Below are 12848 nucleotides of genomic sequence, written 5' to 3'. Positions count from 1 at the left end.
ACTATAAATGATGCCAAAATTGGACCAGTTCTTCCACTAAAACACAAGAAAAGCTTTCCAACTTCCCCCAAAAAAAAAAGGAAAAATACAGAGTTTATCGGACATTTAAAGCACAATAAAACAAGTGCCAAATGCACAAAAACAAAATGGAGGAAAAACAATGTCATGGTTATGCCCTCACCCTCTTCTAAGGCATGAAATGGGGTGGCTTGCCGACCCAGAAACAACTCCCCCTCCTCACCTCATTTATGGAAGTGCTCGTTTGGAAGGAATTTGGCTGTGTTGTAATCCAATATGTACTAGTGATTTTGATAATTATAATCAAGGATAGACACAAGCTGCCAGTAGATCAGTCCGTCATGAGCATGAAGATGATGGGGATCGATGCCCTTCATGCATGGCTGGTTGTTGCTGTTGTATCCCTCATGTGATCCGCGGCCTGCCTGATTATTCGGTATGAGGTAATAACTTGAGCTCAAAGGCACATTGTCCATTCCAATTTCCCTTAGCATTCTATGATGAAACCGGTCATGAACGATGCTCCATGTCTTGATTGAAGATGCCTTGATTGTTCCTTGGATCGGCGTGATGAGCGACGTACATCACTGCACTCGTGTACCAAGGCTCCTTGCTTGCCATCATCAGGTTGGGATCGCTGCTGTGATCATATCCCTCGTGCCCGTGGCTTGTGCCCCTTGTGAGAGTTACAACTCAAAGGAGTTATCGTTTGTTCGCCGGGCGAGTGTCCCACGAATTGTTCGTTGAAGATCTTTCCGCTTCTCGGTAACGACGGAGGTGGCGCGTAGCCATAATCTGGTTTTAGAAGACACGAGATATATGAAAAGGGAAAAGCATGCAAAAAGAAAAGCATGTCCGCATTATTCACAACGCACATTTTGTATCTTGGTGAGATCTCATTCTCTGATATTAGCTTCCCGTGGATTAAACATGATATAGTATTTTATTTGGTCAACTATTCACATATAGCAATGGACCTTATTGCAAGACTAACCTACAAATTGATTTATTTAGCGACGTGGCAATCTTGATGTGTCATATAATAACCCAATGAAGAAAAAAAATAAAGAATATCACTCGTTGTCCCCCATGTTACGGTCTTTAGTTATCGACCTTAAAAGGTCTTTAACAAATTGTTAATGTTATCCACGCCGGGATGTATCTAGAGAAAAACGCCATTTGCTGAAGACAACTAGACAAGTACTGATCACATCAAATTAATAAGGTAATATTTTAGGATCAAATCTGCGAAGTTTCCCTTTTTAATGGTGCAAAGTGATGCGAGTTCGTCAAAAAAAATTTATCATGTTCCGATTTGCTACTATCGCATTAATGTCCGAATATGTTTTTACTCTAGTATCTATGTCGTATTGATAACAACGGTCTAGTGAATTTAGCAAATCTATCGATTGCTTTGGCACATTGTTCTAGCATTACGTTCGAGACACATGCATATTCAATAATTGCCCAAAAAAAAAAGGACAATAATGCGTTGCCAGAAATTATCAAAAGATTCTTATATTTATGACAATGAATTTAAACGAAATCAAATGTGTTTCCAGACATTATCAAAAGACTCTTATATTTATAACAATGAATTTAAACGGAATCAAGTTTTCTTTAGTAATTTACCAGGCCTGTTCTAGCATTCGTTTGCATTTGCATGGCTGCAATTAACAAGAAGAAAAGACCATTAAAAAGCATCCATGTAAGCTGCAATTGAGTTTCTCTAAAAGCAAAAGGAATAGAACTTTCAAAAGGTCTTTCTCTTGAACATAGAGAAACCAATTCATTTTGACAGAAAAAGAAGAAAGCAGGTCATGTATGCCCCACTCTATTCTATGGCATCAAATGGGGGTGGCTTGGGGCGTAACCACTTGTGACGTGATTCCCCACGAACTGATGAAGACGACGATCGACATCGTCTAATCCTGATGAGGATTAGAAACGAGCTCTGCACCGGTCGGCCCATAATGACTATCGGGATCATCGACACGGTTCGTGTGTGGCTCGTTGCTTTTCATCTTCGCCAACTGCTCGGTGTTCCTGTTGTCATGTTGCTCACCGTCTGGTGGACGTCCTGCACAATCACTTGTTGTGAGGCTCGAGCTGGAAGGAAGGCCCAGTGCCAGATCCCGGTGGGGATTCGATGACGAAGCGAGTCCCGAATGACGCCCCGTGTCGACTTGATTCATCTCGTTGCGCGGCGAACGTCCCAACCTCAGTTCTAGATCGACGAAAAATGGACTTCCCAAAGTTGGGAAGTGCCTTTCGGTCGATTCCTTCAAGCGAGAGTCCAAGAAAAAGAGCGGTTCCATGTTTTTCTCCAGTCGTGTGTCATTAGCAAACTCAAGGTGGTGAATCCTACTTAAAACAAGTTAAATCACCATACAAATGTCACAAGAATTTGCTCACGTATTGCGTTATCCCATATATCGTTATACTATACAAGAACAAGTTACATCAAATGGACCGCAAATCAAGAGGTCGCACAACTTCGAGCAGGAGGACATAGTGTTTACCTGTAGGTGGAAGCTTGACCACCGGTGAAATCTGAAATCGGCATCATCGTCTTGGCGCGTTCTCCGAGCTCGCTGTAGAAATTAGGCGGTTGGTATAACTGTAACAAAAAGTTGGATACATTGGTACATTTGCGCATGTACACATGCCGGATATTGAATGTACGTCTACACTCAAGTATGTGAACATGACAATAAAGTTGACAAGGTAACACAAAAAAAAAATGGACAAGGTAGAGATTCTTTCTTTCTTACCCAACTATCGAATAATGAAAAGGAAAGGATATGAATATACGATTATATCATCAACAGAATTGATCAAAACCATAATTAAGGTTATGCGTTGGACCTCAATTTCAAGAATCTTTAGGTCACCACGGTAATCAACTCTTATGGCTGAAATGTTGGACCAATCTATTTCGATTTTTTTCCTCAGACGGTCTTGCATTATCTCCCAATTCAATTGTTTTCTTCCGTAATACCACTTTGCCGTCAGATGAGTTTCCCTTCGAGACCACTGTATCTGCCAATGTTTCCACATAAATGGCACAAGAGTCTTAAAGTACGAAACACACTTCAACTATAGTGCAGAAATTCATGTATACATATTTTTCACACGCAGGCATGTAAGGTATAATTGTACCTGGTATTGGCCAATCCTAAGGAGAGAAATCCACTCATTTTTGGACTTGAATTTTTGAACTTGGAGCGGTTCACTCGAGAGACGATCAATCGGATGGCCATGGTCATTGGAAGGATTCGCCATCGAATTATGGATGCTATTCGGAAAGATCCTCTGATGGAGAAAGCTCTTCACTTGACGGAAGCTCTATATCACTCCACAATTTCGAAGATCTTCTTCGCCTCCCGCGCCAATCGATTTTCCTCTTCACTAATGAAAAGAAAGCTTTTGGGAGAAGAATCAGAAGTAGAGTTGCAGAAACCCTACTCGCAGAACGAAGCAAACGTAAAATGTGGAGTGAACAAGAAGATGAAAACAAATTTGAGGTAAATCACTTCTTGATTTCAGTTTTAATTTCTTTATATACACCTGAGTGACTCGCATAGCAGACCGTTGCTTTCTTTGAATAGCCGCTAAACTTTAACTACCTTTTTGTTTTACTTGCAGAGGGCAACAGGACTTCGCTCCGCTGGCGTCTCTTTTATTGGCTCTCATTCAGAGCAAGGTAAGCTGGATTCGTTTTGTTACACGAAAAATGATTAATTTAAAAAATATTTTCTTTTTATAAATAATCGGTTGTAGCGCTTGCAAAAATGAATAAGTGAATTTTTTTTATCGTTTATGAAAATGTGCGTATAAGTTATTATGAATAATAAGAACGCTTTCATTTACTAATTATTTCAAGAGATATAAGCAATCATTTTTAGAAAAATATTTTCAAATCGCTCATTTTTCGTGAAATAAATGGAGTCTGAATGTATATGATTGCTTTGACTATTTCCTTGCATTATCCGACATGTATCAAGAAATTCTTTGCTTCGAAAGCACTATTGACGCGGGGGAAGAGTTAACAAGAAAAGCTTTCCAAAGCATATACTGAAATTGATTGAATAATAATACCAATTACATAGGGCGGATATCCTTTATATAGGTAGGATTCCTTAAGAGATTAAATACGAATCAAATCTATTCCTAATCAAATGAGAATCAAATCAAATCAAACAAAATTCAAATCAAATATCACGATCGGATATATCGCAAAGTTGCTTAAAATAGAAAACTGCTCGAAAACCTATTTAAAAGACTCCGAAACGCGAAAATCCATCTTACGTCATGGCAAAGCCGTGCTTATTGATCATAAGGCCGTTTCGCTTCAGCCAACTGAATTTGAGCGCAGTCCGAGCTCGCCAGCCCCAAATCGCTGAAATCAACCTAATTTTTGCCAATCACGTTTTTTCAAGAAATCGCACGCCGCTTGTTCTACATCAACTATGTTGTCCAAGCCAAAGTTCACCACTTAAAGTGTTGAAGCTGCATGCAATGTGTTATTGTGCATCACATCATCTGCCCTCTTTTTCATTATATTAGAAGGAAAATTTTCATTTTATATGAAAAAGAGTTATATACCTTCATTCAAATCTCACAAAATAAATAAATCTGAAATATAAATCCACTTGGCACTGCCTTTTGACTTGCATAATCAATTCCTAGTTTTGCAAGCGAGTTTTATTGTTTAAATAATTGGGTCAATAATACCAAACTATTAAATTTTAAGAAAAAAAATGTCCTTTGGTCAAAGGTGGGTCAATTTATAATTAGATTAATACCACGAAAAACTCCAAACTGGTATACCTATCACAAAATTTACCCATCACAAATTTACCCAAAACTATTTTTTATACACTTGTGACAAATTTATGCTAAACCATTTTTTTTTACCATCAAAAGTACTAAACCGGTACATCTGTGACAATTTTACCCCAAAATGATACACTTATGACAAATTTAACCTCCGTTAGTTTTCGTTAAATTTTACAATCAAATTGCTGAGTTAGATGACACTTGGCAATTGACGGATATATCATTTTGGGATTTTATCTTTTTTTTGTCACATGTATATTAGTTTGAGATTTTTCGTGGTATTAACTCAATTTAACCGAAAATAGCGAAGGATAAATTTGTCACAAATGTACCGAATTTGAATGTTTTGTGGTAAAAAAATAGTTTGGAGGTAAATTTATCACATATATTCCAGTTTAGGATTTTTTATTATTAATAAAATGGTTCGGGGTAAATTTTTTATAGGTGTACCAGTTTAGGTTTTTTTTTTTTGTGAAAAATATAAGTATTACAAAGCAAATAAAGTACAGTAGTTTAGGGGCATCCCCTAGCGTTACTGATAGTGCTAGTAGTTTGAAAAGATAAAGGTAGGTAGTCTCCACAAAGTAGCCAAAACCACATTTGACTAGGAAGGATTACTTTTTTTGATAGAGCGAAGCTCTACCTCTTACATTTTTACGCACGTTGGCCAAAATAATTTGGATATTAATTGACTTGTCTTGAAATCGCCTATGGTTGCGCTACATCCAAATACCACATATGGTTGCTACAAAGGATACCTTGAGGAGTTTTGCCGCCAGTTCCTTTCCTATTGTTGCCCTAATCACCCATTGAAGTTTCTTATCCCATCCTCCCGAAGGACGTATAATCCCAAGTTGTGTAAGGATATTGCGCCATATGCTGCCAGTCCACTCACACTGGAAGAATAAATGTGTTCCATCTTCTATACCAGCTCTACAAAAGCTACACTACATATCAACTAAAGACATCCATTGGCCAACAATATCTACTGTCGATAGTTTATTTCTGCAAACAAACCAGCCAATAAAATTGTGTTTGCTAATGTCGTTGGTCCAAATTAGGTAGTACCATTCCACAACCCGCCCCACATGTCTAAGTTCATCATAGATTTCTCGGCAACATGAGCTATGGATAACCGAGGTTAAAACAGATCACAATTTAAGGAGAAATTGCCAAATCCAAGCCATATTGCCCCTATTGTTGATATGGATAATTGGAGTGCCTCTGCATTTGGTGTTGTGAACCCATATATTCCAAAGAGAAGAGGATGAACGATTGAAGAGGTTCCATAGCATGCAACCTAATTGTACCTTATTCCATATGTTTAAATCAAGCAATCTTAATCCTCCTTCCTTTATTGGTGAACAAAAAAATAGCTTGGCATTTTTTGTGATAAAAAATTAGTTTGGGATAAATTTGCCATATGTGTACCAATTTAGAATTTTTTGTGGTCAAAAAAATAATTTGGTGCAAAGTTGTTATAAGTATACCAGTTTGGGGTTTTTTGTGATATTAACTATTTACAATTACATCACTCAACTTTCATTGCAATAGCTGGTCTCAATAGATTTCAATTTTTGTTTTTGTTTTTGAAAGCGATAAATTTGGATGGAACTAATAAAAATTCAGGATAACATGATGCCCACTTGGCAATGACGTGGCATCTAGACGTTTGGCCACGCTGGAAAATTGATCATATTCCGATTGAAGATCGCGAAAATAATCTATTACCTTTGGCGATTGAAATCAAAATTTTAGTAACCGGACCACAGATTTCACTGAATTTCAGTAACTACATATGAAGACGACTTGTTAGTGAGCTTGTCTAGTATTCTTACATTTTCTATATTCCTCGGCACATTTCTAGATACGTCTGCTATGTCATTTGTCTTATTGAACTATTTATCAGGAATATAGTTGTCAGTTTACTCTCGTTGCAGATAAAACTAGAAATACAAAATGCGATGCCAAAATCGGTTTATTAAACAACAGCATGACTAGATTGTTATACGGAAGTACCCAAACTCCAATTGGATAAATGACAAACAATGGAAAGATGAGTGCAGAAAGGTTTTGACCAAAAAAAAAAAAGTGCAGAAAGGTGAATAATGAAATCTATATTGCAACTTTAAAATCTCTGTCTGAACAAAAACGAGAGATGTATAAATGGGGAATAACAACTTTATCGAGACCCATCAATTTGGCCACTACCCTTAACAGAACTAAAACACAAGAAAAGCTTTCCATCGTCATTATTGGAGAATAACATGAAATTTCTCCAACTTCCAAAAAAAGAAAAAGAGATAAGAGTTTACCGGACATATAAAGTTCAATAGAACAAGAAGTGAAATGGAGGAAAACCAATGTCATGTGAATGCCCTCCACCCTCTTCTAAGGCATAAAATGGGGTGGCTTGTCACCCCAGAAACAACTCCCCATCCTCACCTCGTCATCTCCATTCATGTGTTCATTTGGAACGGAATTGGCTGTGTTGTAACCCACCATGTACTGATGATCTTCATGGTTACGATAATGGTTAGACCCTAGCTCCGGGTAGATCGGCCCTTCCTGGCCACTTTGATGATTACGATAAGTTATGGGGCAATAACTTGAGCTCGAATGCACATCCATTCCCGTAGCGTTCGATGATGAAGCGAATCCTAGATGATGCCCCATGTCTTGATTGACGATGCCTTGATTGTTCCCCGGATGAGCAAAGTTCATCGGGCTGGGGTTGTTATTGTAATCGTATCCCTCGAGCCCATGGCTGGTGGCCGTCGTGACTTGGCAGGAGTTACAACTCGAAGGCATTATACTTTGCTCACCCAGCGAGTGTCCCATGTATTGTCCAGTGAAGATCGTTCCGTGTCTCGGCAACGATGGAGGTGGTACATAGCCATAATCTGGTTTTACAAGACACAAAGAACTTTATTTTCTTGGGCTTGCTTTGGTTAGAAATTAAAAAAAAAATGCTAAAGAAAATGACCATATTTGTTATAGAGAAATGCACCATTTTGTATCTTGGTAAGATCACATTCTCTGATATTTAATATGGTCATCTATGTCCATAAACAAACGGTCCTTATTACAAGACTAACCTAAAATTTATTTATCTAGCGACGTGGCAATCTTGATGTATCACATAATAATACAATGAGAAAAACGAAGAACATTACTCATTCTCCCCTACATAGGACGCCCTGTTATGATCATCATTGATTAAGTAAAAGGTCCTTAACAAATTGTTAATACCATGCACCACGGGATGTGTCCAGAGAGAAATGCCATTTACTAAAGCAAGTACTAACGACCTCAAATAAAGAATATTAATTAGCAAATTTCCCATTTTTACGGTTCAAACTGATGCAAATTCGTCATTTTTTTTTTTTTTATATCAGGTTAACGTTTGTTTCTATCGCATTAATGTGCGAATAGGCTTCTATTATAGTATGTACATCATGTTCATAACAGGGATCTAGTAAATTTAGCGAAGTGAAAGAACATGAGCTGCAACTTTTCTGTTAAGCATATTAACCGAAAAACTGCTATATAAGATGAATGGGAAATCACTAATCGTTAAGTACCTGGGACTCGTGAAGAGAGTGAATTTTCAAATGCCGGCATTTGATGATGTTGAAGCAACTGAGAGTTGATCAACGGCGGTGGCACATGTGGTGATCGTCTCTGGTATTCTTGAATCAAAATCATTGGTTCATCATCGGCCAAGCTTGTAGGAACACTTGAAGGGTTAGGAGGAAGATGATGGTGCAGGTGAATCAGTTCAGAGTTGATTAATCGCAGTGCCGATTGCGGTGCATCGGTAATATAATCCAGAAAGAATGGACTTTCGGAACTTGGGAATGGCCTTCTGGTTAGTTCCCTCAAACGAGAGTCCAAGAAGAAGAGTGGCTCCATTTTTCTCTCTAGTGTGCCTCGAGGAAACTCAAGATGGTGCCTCCTTATAAGGGTACCCAAAAAAAAAAAAAACAACATAAATAGACATATATATGTACAAATTTTCTATCATATTAGATATTAATAAGAGGGGCTTGTATCATCCGATATTTTTTCCATGTTGAAATAGAATAATAGATGGTGATCAAGGGGTTGCCCAATTTTGATCAGGACAGCATGATGTACCTGTAAGTGCAAGCTTGACCATAAGTGAAATCGCAACTTGGCTTCCAAGAGGTATGCTTTTTGGGGTGTACTTCGGTCTCGCAGTAAAAATGAGGCGGCTTGTATAACTGAAAATAGGCCTAATATGTTAGCACACGCTGCAAAGAGTATATGTGTATATCAAGTAACCGTTGAAATAGTAACGCTGATGTTGTTTTGTGCGAGCTAGAGTTGTGCACGTTCATAGTAGATGTTTTGAACACGAAGTTTCTAACATGGCAATATAAAGCTTATGATAAGAAGTTGAGAAGGTAGCGCTTTTATACATTTCTTAGACTGCTATAGGAACATGGCAAGGGCAAAGAAGATGACTTAATGAACTATCGTTGAATCCAATCATGGAAAAGAAATTTGGCAGAAACATAATGTAAGGTTAAGTGTGACACCTCGATTTCTAGAATTTCCACATCGTCACCATATTCAACTCTCATCGCCGAAATATCTGGCCAGCTTATTTCAATCTTCTTCTTCAGACCGTTTTCAAGTATCTCCCAGTTTAACCGTTTCTTCGTGTAGTACCACTTTGCTATCAAATGAGACGAGTATCGAGGTCGTATCTGCACATATTTCCACACGAAAATCACGGGACAATTCCGAAAGAGGAAATCCCAATTTGATGACTAAATGGGAATTTCCAAACGTACATGTTCACATATATGCATATAAGGTGAAAACATACCTCGTATCTACCGATCCTGAGGACGCTAAACGGTTCGCTTTTGGCCTTGAACATTTGAGACCCGAGTGCTTTCCATGTTTGACGATCGACTCGTCCCTCACAACATACGGCTTCAGCTTTCTTGAGCATAAAAATTGTCTTCTCACATTTTAAGTTGAGTGCGCTCAAAGACTCGAGAGTTCTATCGGGATCGCCCTGAAAAGATGGCAGATCACGTCATCGGGATCGCCCTGAAAAGATGGCAGATCACGTCACCGGAAACAAACAAAAAAGTCTTCCGGTGTATGCCATGCACGGTCAAGCATGCACAGGCCTATTACTTGTTATTTCTTTCACTTGCAGTTAATCAAAATCTCCAAAGCCATATCATGATGCGAAGAACGTATCTAACTAGCAACCAAGACCGAATCTTTAAGACCTAACTCATCTATTATGCCATTGACAATCTTGTTGAAAATCTAATTAAATATTACGTCCCTTAAAAAACCCTCAAACATATCTGTTTGAGACCCCGAATACTTTAGCCTTCTTTCTACGGTCCTCTCCCTATAATGAGAGGAATTAATCAAGCCATGAGAAAAAGAAGAACACCCGAGAAAGAGAGAACCTGTGCGTGTGGTGTCGCAACTGCTGTTTGAGTACGCTGCTGATCGGCGGTCTGTGCATTGTTATCTTGCGCCCCAGAAACACCATCATCCGAAGGTTCAGCCATCGGAAAACCCTCCTCTGAAAGGAGCTGATCAAGTGACGGGAACTCTATAGCACTCAACCAGTCCAAAAGGTCTTCTCCCCCTCCGTCACTCGCCATGCTTTCTTTCTCTTCAATGGCCAAAAAGGAAAATCGTAAGAAGAACAGAAATCTTAATAGCTAAAAAACCACCCCCCCAGAAACCCCACTAAATCAAAAGGCGGAACACCTGAATCTTTGGTCGATTGAAGGAGCTCTATTTTGTAATCAGGCCACAGAGAGAGAGAAGCGCGAGAGGAAATTTGGTTGGCGAACAAAGAGTCCTAGTACTCCTAGCGCTGGACGGATTATATAGTTATGGAGCTTTTACCCTTTTTCTTTTTCTTTTTCGTTTTTTTTCATTCAAATAACGATAATTCCGTCCCTTATTTTACACATTTTTCCTCCTTTTTTTTAGTAAGACACTGATTTTGATGTTTCCTTTCTTTAAGAGATTGAGGTGAAACAAGAATTTGTTTTAGGCGAATTGAGGAGAACTGAATAGTTGTTGGAAATCGTACTTGCAAATCACTCAAGAGCTTGTCAAACGAAGAGACGAAGGAGGGCACGGAGAATTGTTGCAGGATGAAGGAACAAATTTGAAGGATATATATACACACACATGCATATGGGTCTCTTATTTTTATGTTGAAAAGATGATGAAAGTAATTTTGAATTTGTTGCTGGCTTTTAACGATTATGTTTGTGGAAGGAAAACTATTTTGATCTTTGCGCTATGAATTTTATGAATATTTGAACATCAAGCAATTCATCCATTTAATAGTTTAAATTTTTGAACAGCTGGAAGTGATTTTATAAAATTTTGCATGAATCAAAGAAGTATTCCGAGTTCAAATATCTTCGTCTCACTTGCCAATATTTTTTTCCCCTTGTTAATGTAAAGCTGCCAAAAATAGTATGTAGAAAATGTCAAGCACTCCTTGGCCTATCAGTTTTTGGGTTTCATTTGCAAAGGTTTCCTAAATGTTTTCGTACATAATTTTAAGCGACCTATAAGTAATTCTTTCTAAATTACAGAGGATGATTTGTGAGATGTCCCATCAGTCATGAGAACGGTCTGAAAATACGCAAACTCTTGTTGGACCCTAAAAACTACCGTAATAGCGGATCCAATTTGGAAAATTTGACATATATATGAGAAAAGAAATATTAGAATATGTAAACTTTAATAAGCAGCACATGCCAACGAGGCGACAAGTTGGTTGAGCTTCTTGGGCCTTAGATAGTTAAACCGATGAGATCCCAAGTTCGACTTCCAACGATCGCGTCTTGGGGACTTAACCGGCGGTATTGGCATACCCTATCACTCCGAGAAAAAGTCCAAGTAGCACATGATATACCTTTCACATGTGTTAGGTATTATTGCACTTCAAATCTATAAATATGCGACATCATTCTTTTAGTCCCTATATTCTCAATGATTAGTGAGAACAACGGAGCTTTAATAATGTTATGGCGCATTAGGAACAAATTTGAAGTCTACTTTTGTTTATTTTTAGACCCAAAGTTGTTGTGACGGATTAATCGTTAAACTCGACTGGGTATAATAGAGACTAGAGAAGTGTAGTTATTTCACGTTAAGTCCGCACTTTCCCCAAGTTATATTCCCATGTATATGTCAAAGCGTATTTTTTTAGCAATTTGAAAGTTGCACGAAACATTACTATACTCTTATAGTGCTCATAATTGCGGGGGAAATGCTTCCAGTCCAGCATTGTGGAAATAGAATTAAATATCTCTAGAGTTAAAAACGATTTTAAGGGAATATAATTAAATAGTACTATCACGTTCGGGATTGCAACAGCTCTATCAAATCGTCTCAGGTCATAAAAGGACGACGTTCCAAGCACGTCATCGACCCATTAATTTTACCTTTTAATTAACGCAGGCGGAACGTGCAACTTTCAAACAAATACAAAAATCAATAGGGATAACAAAACAGGAAATCGCATCAAACACAATCATTTTTATTTATTTATTATTAACCTTGGGAAGTACGTACACACAAGCCCTATCTCAGGGCCACTTTCTACAGATCCTAAAAATTCCAGTTCAGGGTTGTGGGTTAACACTACTCCATGCTACTAAGAAAGAAACCACGCCCAATTCCAGCTTCCACGACTAAGAACCCGAAAAATGGTTAGCAACAACGGTGTGAGATATAAAATCTCCGTGATTCAACACCTAAATCCGGATATGACATTGACTCGCTCAAGGCATCCTATGCATGCGGGGCAATATTGATGGAAGATCAATAGCGTGTAACTCGCACCATATTATAACTACCACATGACCAAGCATAATATCACATCGAATTATCAATCACATGCAATCTTACCACACCTTGATCCATACATAAACAGTTTATATACATGCAATTAA

At 38.2% G+C, this 12848-nt stretch overlaps 3 protein-coding genes across 3 annotated transcripts; all 3 read right to left on the bottom strand.

The window, feature by feature from the left end:
• Positions 1-1737: 1737 nt before the first annotated feature.
• Positions 1738-2595, bottom strand: LOC125315578. Its single transcript, XM_048280887.1, has 2 exons — positions 2541-2595; positions 1738-2382 (listed from the first exon to the last, which is right to left on the bottom strand). The coding sequence occupies exons 1-2, from the start codon at positions 2585-2587 to the stop codon at positions 1944-1946; spliced, it is 486 nt and encodes a 161-aa protein (XP_048136844.1). The 5' UTR covers positions 2588-2595; the 3' UTR covers positions 1738-1943.
• A 4593-nt stretch (positions 2596-7188) lies between these two features.
• LOC125315577 lies at positions 7189-9039 on the bottom strand. Its single transcript, XM_048280886.1, has 3 exons — positions 9001-9039; positions 8445-8818; positions 7189-7763 (listed from the first exon to the last, which is right to left on the bottom strand). The coding sequence occupies exons 2-3, from the start codon at positions 8773-8775 to the stop codon at positions 7252-7254; spliced, it is 843 nt and encodes a 280-aa protein (XP_048136843.1). The 5' UTR covers positions 8776-8818; positions 9001-9039; the 3' UTR covers positions 7189-7251.
• Positions 9040-9359: 320 nt separating this feature from the next.
• LOC125315505 lies at positions 9360-10636 on the bottom strand. Its single transcript, XM_048280667.1, has 3 exons — positions 10326-10636; positions 9719-9913; positions 9360-9596 (listed from the first exon to the last, which is right to left on the bottom strand). The coding sequence occupies exons 1-3, from the start codon at positions 10524-10526 to the stop codon at positions 9360-9362; spliced, it is 633 nt and encodes a 210-aa protein (XP_048136624.1). The 5' UTR covers positions 10527-10636.
• Positions 10637-12848: the final 2212 nt, after the last annotated feature.

Source organism: Rhodamnia argentea, chromosome 6, assembly GCF_020921035.1.
Source record: "Rhodamnia argentea isolate NSW1041297 chromosome 6, ASM2092103v1, whole genome shotgun sequence".
Lineage (NCBI taxonomy): Eukaryota > Viridiplantae > Streptophyta > Magnoliopsida > Myrtales > Myrtaceae > Rhodamnia > Rhodamnia argentea.
The sequence above is the reverse complement of the archived record's forward strand: the minus strand, read 5'-3'. Positions and strand labels throughout refer to the sequence as shown.